At 37.7% G+C, this 19,697-nt stretch overlaps 1 protein-coding gene and 1 long non-coding RNA gene across 4 annotated transcripts in view; one reads left to right on the forward strand and one right to left on the reverse strand.

Annotated features, from left to right (window-relative positions):
* LOC148004294 (uncharacterized) overlaps positions 1-1,171 on the forward strand; it is an 82,542-nt gene extending 81,371 nt beyond the window's left edge. For both annotated transcript variants that reach the window (XR_015627936.1, XR_015627935.1), the window contains one exon: positions 842-1,171. This is a non-coding gene — a long non-coding RNA (uncharacterized LOC148004294). The remainder of the gene's footprint in view (positions 1-841) is intronic.
* Positions 1,172-14,941: 13,770 nt separating this feature from the next.
* The window catches only part of Minar1 (membrane integral NOTCH2 associated receptor 1), a 70,603-nt gene continuing 65,847 nt past the window's right edge, over positions 14,942-19,697 (reverse strand). The window contains exon 5 of one of the 2 annotated variants that reach the window (XM_087563386.1): positions 14,942-19,237. In XM_087563386.1, the coding sequence (XP_087419512.1) occupies positions 19,040-19,237 (198 nt within the window). In that variant the 3' untranslated portion in view covers positions 14,942-19,039. 2 annotated transcript variants of the gene reach the window in all.

Here is a 19,697-nt window from a genome sequence, read left to right on the forward strand (position 1 = left end):
GTCTCCTCCGCTCTGCAGCCTCAGGAGTGCCCACCTGATCAGGCGGTGAGGTCTCTCTCCCATGGGGTTTGGGAGCAGAGAGCTGCTGCGGTCCGGGCTAAAATGTTTTAATAATGAAAAATGATAATTATGAAGATTAAATCTATTTTTTTAGAATTTAGAAAAAAGGAGAAAAGACGTCGATATAGTGCACATTGGTTGCTTTAATGAAAAAATGCCACATAATCCGAATAATCCTCAAAGTTTAACAATGCTTAAATTATGAGTAACTGATTAGTGAGTACAATTTATAACCGAAGGATACTTTTCCGTTCCAACCTCAAGCTGAACAAAGCTATCTTTAATTAGAGCCCCCTAGAGGCAGATGAGAATCTCCTCTTTTCATTCCTTTCTCTCTTTCCCTTCCTTATCTCTGGAACTACACACACATTCTTATATGCACATCCTGACTCTTCTTGTGATTTCCTTGTTTATTTTCTTTCTATAGTTGACAGCAATTGAGCTTTACGGGGCCAAACCTAAAGACTTATCTCTTCTCCCCTTAAATTTTAATTTTTGTGACAAATTGACCCTACCCAAGAATGTAAAGCTAGTTCCGTGTTTGGATTTATTAAAAGAAGACACATCAATTTGCAAGCATTATCATACACAGAATCAGAGACTTCTGAGGTACCTGCTCTGGCAGATAGCCCTCTTTCCAGCCTCGAGCCCTCTTTCAATCCTGCGTGTGCATCAGCATATTGGCAGAGAGGGTTTTGGAAAATGCCGATTATGTAAAAGATCATACTCCCAGGGCAGAGGAGGATGAAGCTTAATAATTTGTATTTTGACTTCATTCCAGGTGAAGCTCATTGGGCATTAAGCCTGTTAGTACACAGGTTCTAGGAGCACTGCAGACTGAGAAGGTGAAATACTCTTTAGGAATTGCCCACAGCCAAAGGCAGCATTCTCCTCCAAGAGAACAAAATGCTTATGAAGACATTTCTACATAGGCATGAAGACCCACATACCCACTTCAAGGCAGAACAAGGCCTCTTGGGATGGGATGAAATGTGGCCACAAATTATCATGGTTCAACTCCACTTCCTGCTCAGTCTCACGTCTTTGCTTCTCTAGATTGTATATGCTGAGATCTCCTGGTTTAAATAAAAACTGTCAGTAAATGTTGATACATTTTTTTGTTTGTTTCTTGGGAACCTAGCCTGAGATAAATTCTCAAACTTAAACATTTATCCCTGAAATGCATAGAGAGTCTTGCAAACAGCTATGTAAAGGAGGCTTTGAGATTTATTATGTTGTGTTCATGTAAAGGACTATTTTAAATCATGGTTGTGTCATTTTTATAGCACATGCAAACAGTTCAAGATAGTATGCAAGAGCTTGTGCACCGGTTCATTGATCATTCTCATCCCACACTGATACTCTTCCCAGTGAGAAGTTCTTTTCAACAGCAACATGCATTAGTTTTCACCTTTAAGACAAAAAAAAATGAGTAATGGAATATTTCTCTTTCAGCAGACATTTCTTGAAGGTCTCTGGACTTAATTCTATGCTGTATTATGATGATATAAACCATACTTAATTCTATTTTCACATTTAAAAAAACAGAAAAAGAAAGTTCATATCAGTGTCCTTCAAACTATTATGGATGTTATGTTATTAACTGATGGAATCTTAGGTGATGTCTGGTGAACTGATTTTGATATCAAGAAATATTCTTGAGTAGTTGACATGATGATGATAGAATTTAAGGAGAAGACCATGTATGTCAGATACAATCATGGGAGATTCCAAGGGGCAACACAAATTCAGTACCTTAGAAATAGAAAAGTAAGGGACTAAAGAAGAGATGATAGCATCTAGCCAGACATGCAGACTTTAATGTAATGGGGCCCAGTGTAGGGTGAGGTCATCAGGTGTCATCTGAAGGTGAACTCAGATTTCTGGGTGGATGATGAACTGTAGAGGTGATGGAAAAGCAGAGACACCAAGAGGTCGTTGCAGCAATTCTGGTGGAAGAGTTTAGATATTTCACTGTGAAATATGAGTTGCTGCTGCTTTCTCTTCCTGGCTGTAAGCATATATTGACTCTTTTATATTATGTAGTAAGATGTATCAAATCTTTATTTAAACTCTCCTTGGTGCCGTGCTTAGGAAAGGCCCTTTTATTTGATGAGATTTTTTTTTTGCTAGTACCTTAATGGTTTCTTGTATTTCAACATTGAATTCTTTAGACCATCTAGAATTCATTTGGGTGTTACTGTAAGGCATTATTCCAGTTTTCACAAGTGGCTAGCCAATTGTGCAAACAATTTACTAGATAATCCATTCTTTCCTGAGGTATAAAAGCCTCCTTTATATACCTAAATTTACATGTAATTACATCTATATCTAGAATCTGTTTTATTCAAATAAATTATTCACTATAGGAAAATTACTCTGAGTGCCAAAATACTGACTTTCAAACTAATCATTAAAGCAAGTGTACTCAAATAGGAATAGTATGTGGTTTGGAGTTAAAGAACATCAGTGCAGCAAAAGTTATTCCAGTTACCAGCCTCAGTGTCTTCAGGAGCAAAATGGAGATAGTGATACTTCTCTAGTTCTGATATAGCCTTGCTCTGACTCTAGGATATCTGAACTTCTTTGCACTCAGATTTCGTTTATAGCTGTTCATGTATTGACATATTTTCTTCGTGTTTCAGGCAGTTTCCTTTAGCTATAGAAAACTACTTGAAATAGTGAATCAGTTTAAAAAGAGGGAAGGTTAATTTAGGTCATAATTTCTGTCTATGATCAATTGGCCATCATTTGGGGCTGTGGTGAACACATGGCAGGAGTGCAGGCAGGATACTTGCCAAAACTCTTCACCGCATGACCAGGATGTGAAAAACAGATGAAGAGATTGACAACCCAATGTTTCCACAGACAATGCCCAACTAACCTAGCTTCCTCCCACTAGGTCCTATTTCTTAAAGGCTCTATCATCTACCGGTAGTGTAACAGGCTAGTGTGCAAGACTTGCCAAAGTAATAGCACTGAGTTTGGGACAGTGTTTTCATTTAGAGCTTTTGGTAAACTCTTGTTCATACTTCAAGACCTAAATACCAACATTATTTCTTCTTAGTTGGTTTTTGGGTCCCTCGGGGTCACAAGCACTTCTCTCCTAATGACTTGGATTCATGTCTCATTGTGCTATAATTATTTATTTGTACATCTTTCTCCCATGGTGGACTTTAAGCTTCCTGGAGAATCTTTTGATTCCATTATTTTTCTCTGATCACAATATTTAACACTTGCCAGGATAAGTGAACAGGCAGATGAATGGATGACCAGGTGCAAGGCTAATTAAATGGTTCAGCAAACTCAGTATCCCATCCTGCCCTTGGCAAGTGTAGCCCAGACAAGATGCTTTACCCCTATGTTCTAGCTCCCTACATTCTTCTTGGGTTCCTGATATTGTACTCTCAATGACAGAACCTTTCACTGTGGAATCCCTGACCCTGGTACTGGATTCCTTGAAGGCTAGTTCAAGTTCTACCAGTAGCTGTCTACTTATTTGTCAGTATTTTGCTCTCTGCCTTCACTGTAGACTGACTTTTTATGCCCCTCTGGACTCGTATTTTCAAATATGATGGGTCAGTCCCTGGTCTGTGAGCTTTAAAGATCATGTTATCTGGGGGTTTTTGTCATTGGCTTGTAACTTGACCCTCAGATCCTACTACTAGGCTCCCAGTGTTCCCCTAGATCCATTCCAACCCTTCAAATTAGAGAAAGGTATCAACATCGATTGATTAATTAAGAGTCAGGTGCTTTCTGTATGGCTTTGTGTTTAATCCTCTTGAAATCTTATGAGATCTGGGTTATTTCCATTTATAGAACTCAGAGAGGATAAGACTTGCTCATATTTAAACAGAAGATGACAGATGGCTGTAATCAACCTTGAATTTGTCTGATACTAAGCACTATAACCCTTCCACATCTTCTTGTGAATGCTGGGTTGTTCCCTGGTAACTATAAATGCTATCCATTCATCTCAGCTATCCTGGAGAGCCTCATACACCACCGAGACTGCCCTGGACTGTCTGGCTTGCACCTTTCTCATTTTCTTCTGTCTGATGTTTTGATACCTGAGTCTTGTTAATTATCTAAGACTTAGTCAATTCCTAGATATAGTAAACAATTTGCCTATAAGAATATTTGTCAAAAGTTGACCAATTCCTCCAGAGCCCAAACACCAACCATCCCATGTATCCATTTCTCAAATTCTTGGCTATTCTACACTTACCTACACTTAAAGATCAAATTATAAATCCATTTGAACTAGCCAATCCTAAGCCTTCTTAACTTCCCTTGCCTATTTCTTCCCTTAGAAATCATGATAAAGCTGCTTGACCAAGGTTCCATTTCTCTTCCTTTGCCTCACGGCCAATTCCTAAGGCTTCGTCACATGATCTCCCTCCCCTCATGTACTGTAATCCCCTTCTCTTGAACACTTTTTCTCCCCAGTGGCAATCACCTCCTTGTCTGTTGGTCTTATGGCTCAAATTTTCTAGCTTGATGGGATATGGACCTAAGATTCAAGATACTAATTATATAATCCTAGACGTGTATTTGAGCCTCTGTTTACTCTACTGAGCATTGAGGCTACTGTTATCCTACTTAGACTAATTGTAGGAATTAAGACATAGGTTTCCTGATGTATGCTCAATGTTGAAAAGCTAACCGTTCGTGTAATCAGCACTGCTGAGACTCTGTACTCATTAAGTTCCTACCAAGATACAATGCACAAGTCATGGTGGATAGAAAGCAATGTTGAGTTGAACATTGACAATTGGTTAAGACTCCCTTCTCTGTGCATTTTCACATTGATCCAAACATAAATTAGTGCCCTGGGATGCTGAAGAGTTATAAATTTGTTTACATGAGGCAAGATTAGATATTTGCCAGTCTTGGAAATGAAACATAGTTGTACTAAATAGCTTACAGTGCCATACCAAATGCAGGTGCAAAAGTTTAATCTTACCATCAGATTAACTTAGATTTGAGAGACACTTGGGAGATTTAGTATAGCACAATACTCCTATAAATCTATGAGGACATTTCCAGCACCAGATTAGAAGAACACAGACTTCAAAGTTTAATACATGGTTTATTCAAAATTAAAAAATAAAAACATTCTGAATAAAGTTGCCTAACCCTATATTACTACTGGGTGTCCAATTTTACCTCTAGAGATTTTCTTCTTTTGTAGATCTACGGTGAGAGATATGAGCCAACCACATCCATACCCTCCCCCCCTTTTCCCCAAAGCAAACTGCTTCCTTTCCCTACCAAGATCATTCCTCTCGTTCCATGAATGGAGAATTTGTTTCCACACTGTAGACACCAGACTTGGCTCTATGGTTTGACTTTGCCATGAGATGTGAATACATAAACTGTGTGCCAAGAACCAGCATGTACTTATGCCATCTTTTTCTCCTCTGTGATGAGGCCAGCATGCCCTAGACACAGGCTGCTCTTTCAGCTTGGTTTCTGTGATGACAAGATGAAACCAAACTGCATCTGATCACAAAGAACATGCCAGGTGGGACATAAATACATCTTTGCTGATATAAGCAACTAAGATTTGGTGACTGTGTGTGAGAGAAAGATAGAATGACTTTGACTGACAGCCAAACATTTTCAAGGAAAATGATGCTGATCAGAATTTCACTGGCAAATAGGGGGTACATAACATGACAGCATGCAGTATGAACAGTACACTGAATTCACCAAAGTGTGGAGTTTAGGAGAGTCTTATAGAGTGAACAGAGTTGACAGTAAAGTACTGTGTATCTCAAAATAGAAGGGAGGATTTTGAATGTGCTCACCATACAGAGAAATATAGTAAGGCCTAAAGTGGTAGGTATGCTAATCACTCTGGTTTGACTCTTATACAATATATACATGAATTAAAATATGTCATATCTCCAAATATGCTAAAGTATTATATATTCAAAATGCATAAAGCCATCGTGTAAGAGCCCAGAGGAAGAAAAATCAGATGTCATATGTCTTAAAATCCTAGACAATGCTCCTTCTAATGTCTTCTTTAATAAATAAATCAGTTTTTACCCTATTCCTCAAACCTCAAACACCAGAGACATCCTCGATGTTTTTAATTTCTTCCCTTCCTTCATGTGCAAGTGCAGTTGGCTCTATCTACAAATATATGTTCAGATCTTCTGCCTCACTCAGATCCCGGGTTATTGCAAGCAACTCCTGACTAGTCTCTCTGTTTTCGCTCTTGCTTCTGTCACTGCAGTTGACACTGAAGACACGTGATCTGTTAATATATGGATGATGCTGGATGATATGGCTCCATGCTAGCAAACTTCCAATCTTCCAACCACATTTAAAATGACATTTTACCTCTTTACTATGGCCTAAAAGACTCTACAAATCTAGCCCCCAGACCCCTTAGTTTAATCTTCTAAGTTCAAGCTCCTCTGAGGTTCCCTTAGTCTTCATGCTTATTTAAGGTCCTTTGCACTATAAATGGTCTTCTTTAGTTGTTCAAACAGCATCACCTCCAGGAGGTTTTCCCTGGCCTCTCCAAATTGATTTCTTGCACAGCACTTCCTTTCCTTTCTTTCATTGTACATATTGGTGATTGAAATTATTTAGCTTCGCTATTAATTGTCTGAACACACATTCACACTACAGTTATGAGAGAACAGAGGAAAGGCTCCTTTCCTTACATCACTGCATAGTCAGTAAACACTTACTTGGCATCTGGTATATACAAGACTGATGGATCCAGAGGCATCACAGCTAACAAGTCAGCAACAAGCTGTTGCTTTGAATATACTGTTTAGTCAATAAATACCACTTGGCGAAGTACATAAATGAACAAGTCAAACAGCAGGAGGTGGAGGAAAGCAGTTGTTAAATCAGAAACTGGTACATAGGTCCATTGTACATTGTTAGTGGTGAAACAGGATTGTAATAAGAAAGCAACCAAATGCTAATTAAGTCTGTGGGTACATGTAGATCAAATATGGTTGACAGAAAATGGGTTCCTTCTTGGGACTCTTGAAATTATACAAGACTCTTTAAAATGTAGAACATAACTCTGAGTCACCAGCATGAAAATGCCACGTCTACTTCTTTATTAGTGTGGTGACCATTCGGGCATACAGGCATAATTTATTAAGTGCTTTCCATGATAAATGAAAGAAAACTGTATTTGTAATAACCACACTTGCACTGCTGCTTCTAACAATACTTTTATGTGCAGGACTTGATGAATCTTTTAGGAATTTTAATTAAACCACAATGAGCTGGAGTTCATGTTGAGATTCATAGAAACTGTTTATCAGGGACATTCTTCCACTGGCTGGATGCAGAGCCCGCTTCTGCCCAGAAATCTACAGGCTGTCTTCCAGTTTTTGGGTTCTAATTTATTTACCAATACTGTAGTGGTACTTTCTTATTGTTTTTGGGAAGGTTGGTGCTGTTATGATGTGGTTTTGCTTCTGGGTTTGGCTAGTTTTGAGAATGGGTCTCAGTCTTGGTTGGCTTGGTACTCACTATATAGGGCAGTATTCTCAAACTACTGGACGTCATCTTGCTCAGTGTTCCAAATGGTGGAGTTATAAGCATGTGCCACTGATCCAGCCCAATGTAGTGTCCTATGTGCAACATACAGCTTGTTCTGTTCACTGACATCACAGGGACTAATGAAGATACAAATAAAATCCAAGTTCAGCAAGATCTCAATGATTCATGTTCATGTTAGAGGAAGCCAGTGGGGAATTACAAAGCCTGAATTCTAGAGAACTAGGAAGTGATATGTGCTTTTCCAAAAAGTGCATTCAATAATGTAAAGTAAATTAACCAAGTATTGACTTTTGCTTCTACTTGGATGGAGGAAGCTAAATTAGTGATAGATTAAAATGCCTTTCAGGAGCATATTGCATATTGATTTGTCTCTTAGGGAGAACAGACATTTATTTTCCTACAAGATAGCTTACATATTTTTTAATTCACTTTTTCAAAGCACTTAGAAAAATGTCAACTCAGATGCAGTCCAACTAAATAAGAACCTTGGATCAGTACATCTGAATTAATATTTTATTAGTTTTTATTATTTTATTTTATTAATGTTTTGTTGCAAAACAAAAATGTATTCTTTACCCACCATTGTTTGTGTACCCTAACATTTTTCCAGGCTTGTCTCAGAGATTTCTGTTTAGATGTCAAAGTATTCATTACTTCTTCCAGTTGTTGTGACTCATACTTCAGGTAATCACTCTTTAATGATTCAAGCAGGGAAGTCAGTGACATTTGAGAAGAGTAGAAGGGAGAAAAGGAACCAGATACATCCCATATTCACTGTCCCTCAAGACATCATCTCACAGGTGAGATGTGGACTGAGGTTGCTTACCAAGTCAGGAGTCATTCACTTAGTTTATAGTTGAGGAATATCTAAAGCTTCTAGGAGTTCAACAAAATTATGTTGAAGTTGTGTTCACACAAGGAAAGAGTAAACCATTAGAGCAGGACAAAATTCCAAAAAAAAAATCATATAAGCAATAACTTTACATTAATGTGAAAAGATGATATTTCTAATAAGTGGCCCTGGTTAATGGATGGCAAAAATGTTAAAAAAAATTCTTAATCTCCTATCTTACATCAAATACAAAAAAGAATTTCAAAAAGATTGCAGACATAACTAGGAAAAAATACCCTACAGCATCTTCAAGACTCTGGAGTCTATAAAAATTTTTGACCAGAACTCAATTGTCAACAACAAGGAAAAAATTATACATTTTTATATTAATATAAGAACTTCTGGGGTTGGGGATTTAGCTCAGTGGTAGAGCGCTTGCCTAGCAAGCACAAAGCCCTGGGTTCGGTTCCCAGCTCCAAAAAAAAAGAAAAAAGAAAAAAAAAGATTAAAAAAAAAAAAGAACTTCTATTTCTAAAAATGTATCATCAAGATAGTTGAAAAATATAGTTCACGTAGTGGAAAATAATATATATATATTACTATGAATATATTTATATCCATAAAGGAGTTAGTGGACATGATACAGAATTAATTAATTAATCCCTATAAATCAAGAAAAATGGCATACAACTCAACAAGGAACTGAGTAGGTATAAAGATGAATGAAAACTTCTGGGTAAAAAGACAGACAGTTGTCTTCATGTGAGTTAGTGGAGAAGTGGATCATCATCATCATCATCATCATCATCATCACCACCACCACCACCACCACTACCATCATCATTATTGCCAGGGGCCAGCCCTAGCAAGGGTCTTCTTTCTTGTTGGTTCTTCTTGAGGCAATGGATGGGGAAAAACATCAGCAGAGAGTAAAACTTCGCCTTATGAGATACTTAGTGGGGGGTTGGGGATTTAGCTCAGTGGTAGAGCTTGCCTAGGAAGTGCAAGGCCCTGGGTTCGGTCCCCAGCTCCGAAAAAAAAAAGAGAGATACTTAGGATTGCTGTATAATAATAAAAAGTTTATTTATCTAAGTCTAAGTTACTATGCTCTGTAGCTGACCTGCCTTCCATGTTTCTCTGAGGCCAGGAACTGCAATTTCTGGTTTAGTACCTCATCCTAAAACAGCAGGAAATTAAGTAAAGGATTAATTGTTACAGTCTTTTCTCTTTTGTCCAGATGCCTCTTGCTTGTCTGACTAGGGGGAAGTTTGGAGCATAAACTTCTATTGAACCAGGAGAAGAAGGTAACACTCACAGAAGGAAAAACTTTTACATAAACAAATATGCATAAACTCACATAAATTCACATACAGATTCATGCATGTGAATTTATACACTTCCATGCAACCAATTGGGTTCAGCTTACATACGTTCTCACAGTTCCATACTTACACACACACACACACACATATCCACACTTACATATGCATGTGGAGACCAAGCACCAGTGCAGAAAGAATTCACTCATTCTGGATGAAAAATGGGCTCCAATCTTTATTGCATAGAGAAAGAAAAGGCTTTCACCCTTTTAATGCTAAATTAATTAAACCCAAGTTTGTAAGAAAAAAGCTTTCTTCCTTTCAATAAGACTAAGCCTGCCTTGTTAGTAAGAAAGGACCTGTTCTATCCCATGCTAAGGAGAAGCCTGCCTGCTCCTTCTGCTCTCCACAGCTTCCTTTTTACCTCTTTCCCTCTTCATTCTGCACATTGCACTCTTAGTATTTTATGTTACCTATAGTCTCTAAGTTATTCCACTCTGCATTCTCCTAATCTTGCTCTCTACTCCTGCTCTGATGTCCCAATAATGCTCTTACTCTCAATGCCTTTTCTCCTAATGCTATGCCTATACTTCTAAATTCTTCTTGAATTCAGTTCTGACTAAAACGTGTTCTGTCTAAAAACTTCTCCTCAGCTCAGTTCCCTCTCATAGCTCAATTCTTCTCTTTGTCCTCAACACTGAAACATCTTTCAGAATACATGATCATATGCTAAAAAGTTCATCAAAAGTTCCCACACAAAATCAAATCATAAATTGAAATAAAAGTTTACAACAGTGAATGTTTACATAATTATCTGGCTAAACATCCATCACCTGTCACAGCTCCACAAGTTCATTGTAAGTTGAAAACCATAACTAAGTTACTAGTAAAGTTTTGTATAGATAAGCCCAATCAATATTTATCTTCTGTCCTAGTATCTATAATGAATTGTTAGTTACCTTTTTATAACCTGTGGTTAATTGTTTTACAACCTCTTGGAATGCGCTCTGAGTAGGAGAAAGTCTGGTTACTATCTAAAAGCAATTAACTGTGACACATGGGAGACTGGCAGAGTTCTCATTGCAGTTTTGACTATGAGAAAATGACCTAATAGCAGTCCCACTATAAAAAATCTTAATAATCACTGATATAATTTTAGGAATTCTTATAGGATCATCATTAAAAATTAAGAAGTCATCTACTTGTCTATAGAGCATCACAAGACAGTACATCTTTGTAGATCTATAAAGAGCTGCTCAAAAGGGGTGAACTAATACCTAGTGGTTATTATATATTTTTAATAATAACAGAAAAAGCATAGTAATAGCAGGAATCTTTTCTAAAATGAATTCTTTTATGACCTTGCAATATAAGAGCGAATCTGTTGCAGATTATAAAATAATCCAAAGCAGATCATCCCAGGAAGATTATCTGCTAGTTATTAGCTTGCCCTATTATGGCTCCTGAAAAATAATAACTAATAATAATTAATGATAATAACTCTATTGCAAAGAGAGGAAGAGCTTTAGAAATCTACCAAGGATGTGACAGGATACATAAAAAGATCAGGAAAGGAGCAGAAGAAAGAAGAAGAGAAAAAAAGAATTGTTTTAAGTTCTCCCACATCCAGACACAGAAATAGCTATCTACAAACAAGAGGCATTTAGCCACAAATAGACATGAGCAGAGCCAAACTACTCTGTGACATGTATTTGTTAAGATGTAAAAAATACAAACAAAAATATTAAATGGCATAAGGAAAAACAGTAACTCACAAAGACAGAAACATCAGTGCAACAGCTAATCTATCATTGGTAACCCCAACAGTTAGAAAAACATGAACAGTATATTTCAAGTCCTGAAAAAAATAATTGCCAACCAAGATTACTATGTTCAGAAGATCTGCCCTCTGAAATTGATGAAGGAATAAGGACATTTTGAAAAGAGTACAAATTAAGGAAGCTTATGACCACCACATAAGCACTACAGAAGGTACATAGTCTTATTCACAGTGGAGGAAAATAAGACAATATTCAATCAAAAGAACATGGGAAATGATAAATTTCATGCCAGAAACAGATAAGCAATGAAGTGGAAAGGAATCCATCTTGTTGGACATAGTATTATCAAATCCACAATACTTGCAGGGAGACAACCAACAAAATCAGAGTAATTAGTAAACATCTCTCAATAATAACTTTAAATATAAATGGACTCAATTCACCAATAGAAAGATCCAGACTAGCTAACTGAATTTAAAAAATAAATCTAATTATTTATCTAATGAAGATTCCCACTTAGAGACTGAAAAGACTAATAAATGGAAATCAAACACAAGCTGATACAGCTTTTTGATCTCTGATCAGGTAGATTTCAAAGAAAAGTTCATTGGAAACTGTAAAGAGGTCATTACATATCAATAAAGAAATCAATTTATTAATAAGATATAACAATTATTCACATACATAAATTATATATAAATAAAGAAATTATATATGGAGACTTATAGTTTTATAAAATAAGCATTAATGGACATAAAAATCTTATGCAATAACAGTGGTGATTTCCCTATCCTACTCTCACCTGTATATATGTCATCCAAACTAAAGCTCAATATAGAAACCTCGAAGTGTCATTGAACAGCTTCCTAATAACTTCTTATTCTACCTGCAGACTATTGAACTTCTCAACTTCAGCTTTATAGTAGAAGCTTCCTTTGCTTCTACCCTTTTTGTAGATGAAGACTACTACAGAGATTCACCCACAACTGGTCAAGGTAGAATAAGAGATTGCCTGATGGTTAGCAACCCTTAACACAACATCTACATTCTTCATGCTTCCTCCTCCTCCTCCTCCTCCTCCTCCTTCTCCTCCTCCTCCTCCTCCTCCTCCTCCTCATCCAAAAGCTCAGGGATCATTGCAGAAGAGTGACAGAAAGGTTTTTAAAGCTGGACATAGATATGGTGGATGACTAAATGACAACTCTTTTTCAGACATGCATATGAACTCACAGATTGTAAAAGCATTCACAGACCTGCATAAGTTTAAGTCAGACAAAGTCCCAGCACAGGGAGGGAAGTTGGTCATGAAGTTCCACCCCCAGATAAAGTGCTGTTAACAACTGGTAGCTGCTGGGAGAACAGCCACTTTTCCTTAAGGGGGTGAGTAGCTCTTGATAGATTAACATTATTTCAGTGGAAAGCCATACATTCAAGAATACATGGGTTGCACAAAATTTAATTGATGTGCTTTTAAAAAACAACCCAAAGTTGGGAGTTGGGTGGGTAGGGAGGTAATAGTGGGTCTGGAAGGAATTGGGGGAGTAGGTAGATTTTATGAAAATACAATATATGAATTTCTCTAAGAACTAAAGACAGAAAAAGGAAAACCAGAATGCACCAAGAAGATCATACAGTATGACCAAGGTGGCTTCATTCCACAGATGCAATTTGATTCAATATGCAAAAAAATCAATAAGTGAAATAATTCAGTAGACTTAAGAATAGAAATCATAAGATCATCTCAATAGAGTTACAAAAGGCATTTGACAAAGTTTAGCATCCTTTCATAATATAAGCCCTGAATAAATTAAGAATAGAAGGAACATACCTCAACATATTAATAAAGGGTATATGTCACAAGCCTACAGCCATTATTATATAAAATGGAGAAATACTGAGAATATTTTATCTAAAATCCAGAAAAAGGCAAGGGTATACATTCTCTCTACTTTTATTCAATATAGTTCTTTTTAAATTTCTTTTGCAGGAAAATGGATACACCAGAGATCATGTTAAGTGAATGAAGTTACAGTCAGATAAATATTGTAGATTTTATCTCATATGTAGATTCTTAATTTAAAATTATGCATGCATGTGTATTTGTGTGTCATAAAATTAGAAAGGTGATCATGAGAGGATCCTTATGAAAGGGGAAAATAGGACCTAATAGCATACATATGAAATGAAGGTAAGAAAGGGGACTAGTTGGCCATATGGAAATAAGTCAGAGTGGGGCAAGGTACACAGAAGACAATGAGAAAGTAATAATAGGGACATTCTAGGATGACACACCAGTATCAACATGTCATAGTAAAGCCTACTGCTTTGTATGCTATCACAAAAATTACTTTTGACTTTCATATCATTAAAACTATCTAAAGGACCACTTCACAAAATAGGATAGCCATTGGGTAATAAACAAAACAACAAATTCCATTATTCGTCAGAATAATGATATTTTATTTTATCATATTCACAGGTATGTGTGTGTCCAAGTACATGTATGTCACAGTGCACATGTAGAGGTCAGCAGAGAACCTCGAATATCAGTCCTAAACTTCTACTTGTATGAGGCAGGCTCTTTGTTATCTAGCACTGTGCTATACACCAGGCTAGCTGGCCAGTCAGTTCCTAGGAATTTACCTGTCTTCATCTCCCATTTTACTAAAGGAGGAGTGGGGCTAGTTATAAATGCTTGCTACCATGCACAGTTCAAATTCAAGCTTGTGCAATAAGTGTTTTACTCACTGAGCCATTTCTACAGCTTGGATATATTAAAAAAAATGATGTGCCAGCGAATACCCATTATAATGAAAGCAACTCTACACTCTGTTAGAAAGAATGCAGCAATTGACCCTCCACATATAAACCGAATAACAGGGCATATTTGCAGAACTGTATGTAAGAAGTCTTCAGCACTGTGTCCTAACCTAGCATTTAAGCATCTTTCATGACCCAACAGTCGTATATATTACAAAAAAGGCACATCAAGAATATTTATAACCCTAAACCCTTTTCTCCAGAAGCACCAATACTCATCTCCCAGCACATACTAGAATCAGGGGTCGATTCCAATTAACCATAGTACTCTTGCAGCGTGGACCTGAATATCCATTCTTTAGTAGAAAGGAGAGAGAAATAATGATATATTCACGAGTTTCTAAAACAACAGGAAACTGCTAGTGGAGATATTCCTCAATTATGTCATACTGAGTGACGGATGATGTTTTTCAGTAAGGTTTTAGTAGGGGTGAGGTGGGAGGGGGACTAGGTTTCTCACATATTTTGATTTTTACTTCAGAGTCATCCAATTTGAGAAAAAGAATCAAGACAGGCAGTTTAAAACATGTTCATAAACTGGAACCATATAGTTTATGGAGAAAATAAAGTCTCAATGGAAGTTACTGCATATTTCCATTTATTGTGATTATATTTGGAGAGGCAGATTTTACATGATAGCTTCAAACCAACATTAACCAAATTTTACACGAGCCATTTGAAAAAAGATCTAAAAATGTGCTTAGTTATTGGTATTATATAACATTTATCAAGCACCAAGAGTGTGCTGAGAGCTGTACAGAACAAACATAGAAAGACAATCCCTGCCTTCAAAGAAACCCATCCCTTTAGGGTCTTCACATAAAACTTTGCCTTACATTTCACCCTCTATTCATAAGGCATAAATAAGGAAGGTTGCTGCATTTCTCACTGTTGCTTAATAAATATCTCATACTCTTGTTATACCAACAGTTACTCAAATCTTTGCCTTAAAATACATATTTCTGTAGTACAATATAGAGTATATAATGATTTGGTATTCACACAATTGACCACAATATTCTTGTAGGTTTGGCTATAGTAATAATAGGAAACATGTTGAATTCCAACATTTATAAATTCTCATACCATTTGACCATTAGCAGAGGGGCTTAGTGCAAAAATATAAACAGATAAGATGTCACTGTTCACAAAATGCACACTGCCTGTGTCTGACAAGGAATTAAGACAATGGCAACAATAGTACACTTATTCAGAACACTGATTGTTTTATCATATCTATTAAGCTAGCCTTGCAGTTATTATTCACATGGATGCATGCCCTAAAATAATAAACAATTTATGATTAGCTGGCAGCGGACTATGTGTGATTGGCTTCTTTGTGTCAGTAGCTTAAACAAAGTAGTGCTGGAATAAAATGCCTGGTAGCAGAGAGTGGAAAAGTTCTTTTGATTGGCAATTGCTTTTCTGCAAGGCTGTTTTCGAAACAGTTTCAGATTAGTGAAAAGGATGAAATGATTCTGAATTTCATCATTGGCTAGAGATATCTGCAAAATAATCCCTTCAATAATAAAGTCATCTGGTTAGTTTAAACACAAATTTAAATACAAAAGAAAGAGGAGGGAGGGAGGGAGGAAGAGTGGAAGGGAGGGAGGGAGGAAGAAAGGGGACAGGAATAGAGGGAGGACAGGAAGGGAGGAAAGGAAGGAGGGAGAGAAGGAAGGAAGGAAGGAAGGAAGGAAGGAAGGAAGGAAGGAAGGAAGGAAGGAAGAAAGGAAGACAAACCAACAAAAGTGGAGTGAATTTGTAATACAGTGACTTTAGATTTGGGTATGAAACATGTACATTCTGTAAAGATTACAGAGTGGTAGAAGGGGTTGGGGATTTAGCTCAGTGGTGGAGCGCTTGCCTAGCAAGCGCAAGGCCCTGGGTTCGGTCCCCAGCTCCAAAAATAAAAAGAAACAAAGAAACAAAATCAAAAAACAGAGTGGTAGAAGATTACATTCAGTACAGAAGGCCAGTCAGTCACCTGTGCCTTGGGAGTGTTGCATTCCAACAGGAGATGAAGGAAACATAGTGAGGGATGTATACTTTTTTTTCTACTAAACTTTGTCTTACTTCATTATGAATATTGAGGGGTTAGGGGAAGTTAGGGAGAGTCTAGGATATAATAAAATCAAGTTGGTGTCAAAAGGAAAGAGATCTAACTATAAACATAATCTTTTATGGATTCTGAGACTTGAGGCATCCATGAGCTCATAAACATGGCAAAGGTGTGGTTCATCAACACCAGACTTGATATGACCTACTTGAGGACAACCCCTTTCCAGAGACAGCCTCCATCCTTACTTTGACCTTTATGATCTGGATGCTGGGTCTAAATGCTCTCAATATGGGACAACATTGAGTTGGACTTAGAGCAAGTCTGGATTTCTTTGACTACCTCCACAGAAATGAAAAGGGTATTAGAAAATTCTACAGGATTGATTTGTTCACTTCTGTTCTTGAATTGGGCTTATAGTCACATGACCCATTAGAAATAGATTTGCCCTGGGGCAGTGACAACAATTGGAATGTGATTGGCTTCATTATTTCAGCAGTTTCCTCACAGGAGTGCCATCTGGCCTCTATAATTCCACTGGTCAAAGGGAGGAGTCAGGTTGGGATATGACAAGATACTTATTATTCTAGAAAGTACATCTCAGCTATTCAGCTAGCCACAGAGCAAGAAGTTGAAAAGTGCTCTTTCTGATACTTTGATAGCTTAATCTGTGGTGTGGGGCAGAATGGTTACATCACAGTGTGGCACAGAAGTCATTGCTTGCAGGTGGGCTGGAATGGAACAGGGACTCCAACGGATGTAACCTAATATCCATTTTGAAGTGAAACAACCTTATTTGAAGTGCCCAATCTAAAACAGAGCACCAAGAGACTAAACTTCTGACAACAGACATATATGTATGTATGTATGTGTGTATGTATGTATGTATGTTTGCATGCATGCATGTATGTGTGTGTAAGTATGCATTCATATTCAATCATTTTCAATAAGTCCTCCATTCTAAGGCTTAAGTTTCAGTCGTCTAACTGAAGACCATTAGTAAACATAGCATATCAATAGAAATAGATGCCATGAAGACCTCTAAGGACGAAGGCCCCCTACAGGTGAGAGACTCTATCCCTCACCTGTTAGCATTATAAAATGCACTGACCACTCTTCACTAGTGACAACAGAATCTGGTGCAGCGAGCTCAGCATTATTTGGAAATATTTAGGATGGATGCTGGACCCCTATTGCTTTAGAAATTAAAAGGCTCCTCAGATTCCACTTGCAGGAAGAGTACATACTTCCCAAAGTGATTCCTACCAAATGTGTGTACAATCCAGTTTGTTATTAAATAGATTTAAGGTTTCTGATGACCATTTTTTTTTTATTTAACCTATAGTAAGACATTAGACACAGATGTTGATAAGGAGTCTTTCTGCCCAATTATTGTCAAAGCACCAATCAGGTGGGAACAGAGATCAAACGCTAATAAAATTACAACAGCTTCTTGTACACTTGGAAAAAATCTTGCTCTCGATGTTTACTTAGTGAAGACAAAAATGAAACTCAGGTATTTAGACATAGGTAGATAAATGATTAAATAGATACTTTTTTTTCTTGCACTGCAGACAAATATTTAAAACTCTGGAGTAAATGTTATTGTAGCTGAGGAGAACTTGGTACCTTTACCACATTATTGAATAAGCATTCAAAATCTTGTTTAAAGCCACATAAGTGGTCGGTGCCATTGGTGGATGGAAATCATGGTTTATAATTAGAATGTCAAAGTGTCACCATTGTCTCTGCTCTTCAAGGCACAAGGACAAGTTCCAAACTCTTCAGAATAGAGCATCAGGTACCACCAAGATTTAGAAAAATCAGGGAACAGAGCCACATGCCAGAGCTAGAACCAAAGATCCTTTAGGGTGGCTGTGACCTTCGGATGTTGAACGTCCCCTAACCAGCAAGCTTCCCCACATCATTTTGGGAACAACAGGAAGGTTGCCTATCCTGAGTATCTTGGCCCATTCTACAAAAGTAGGATGCTGTATATCATGCTTGGCTTGGAAGTACAGCTCCTTCATACCTAGGCCAAAGAAGAAAATTCAGAAAGCTGCTATCAAGAGCTGCAGCAATTCAGATGTTCTTACAGACAATGGCAGAAGGGCAAGAAGGAAGTCAATAGCCCTTGATAAAAGTCCAGAGAGAAGCCACGTTCTTGTGGACACACATCCAGTCACATCGCCAGCAACAAACTTAGAGTGTTAAAGAAACCTTTGCTTTTTTTTATTATTATTCAATTGTTGTGTCCAAGTCAGTCAGCTCCTTCAAAGAGCAGCTATTTGGATCTGTTCTGTATAACTTAATGCCCACCAAGAATCATCATCTGAATGGAAGAGTCCAATTTTTATTTACTGATAATTCATGGCATTCCTTATGTGGAAAAGGATATTGTACTTTTGAAAATATATCGGAGGGTAGCTATGCCTGCGCTTAACAGCAAGGCAGATGTCGTTCCGGAGTACGTACTCTCCGACGATGACCTTCGGCACTGTAGAAAAGCATCCAGGATTTTGTCTCTATTCCAGCAGACTGTAGCCACAGTGGAATCAGCTTTTGAAATTAGAGAGAAAGTCGTTGGGAGTCATGAGCTGCATGTAACGCTGAGTCCACAGGTTCAGGACTTCATTGTGCAGATAGGTACAACAATGACAAGAATGACTGTGCAAGCAGCGGCAGTGATAAGAGCAGCAATCTTGCAAACCTTGGCTCGTCTGAATTCAGCTTCTTTCCGTTTTAGTAATGAATCATAGCCTGGAGTATAAATATCTTCCATCCAGTACTCTAAGTTGTTTGGGTTTAAAGATTCTTGGGTCTGAAAGCAAAGAGAAGGCATTAGAAGTTAATACTTGAAACCAGGTCCTGATGATTGTCACTCCTGGAGCACTTAATAGCTGTCTGCAGCATTGTTCGATGCTTCCCCACCAGGCCTGTGCCAGCAATAGGTTGCCAAGGACCCACCCATTCCATACATCGCAGACTGCACTGGCTCCTCCCTCACTAAAACTGATAGAACAGCTTCAACACAGGGGACCCCAGGGACCATCTCTACATAAGTAAGCAAAGTAGCCAAGGCAAACAAGACTCCGTCTCAAGGGGATGTGACCAAGAGTAGTTTGGCTCCACTGTAGGGGAAGCAAGAAAAGTCGTTGAAAATATTTTTTACCAGAAGCCTCTAAGAACAGGTCTGTTCGCATCAAGACTGTCTTGCAATTTTCAGTCAGCTAGTTCCTCAGAGCTTTTACTGAAAATCAGAGGCACCTCCAGCTTAATCA

The sequence above is a fragment of the Rattus norvegicus genome, chromosome 8, assembly GCF_021556685.1.
Source record: "Rattus norvegicus strain SHRSP/BbbUtx chromosome 8, alternate assembly SHRSP_T2T, whole genome shotgun sequence".
Lineage (NCBI taxonomy): Eukaryota > Metazoa > Chordata > Mammalia > Rodentia > Muridae > Rattus > Rattus norvegicus.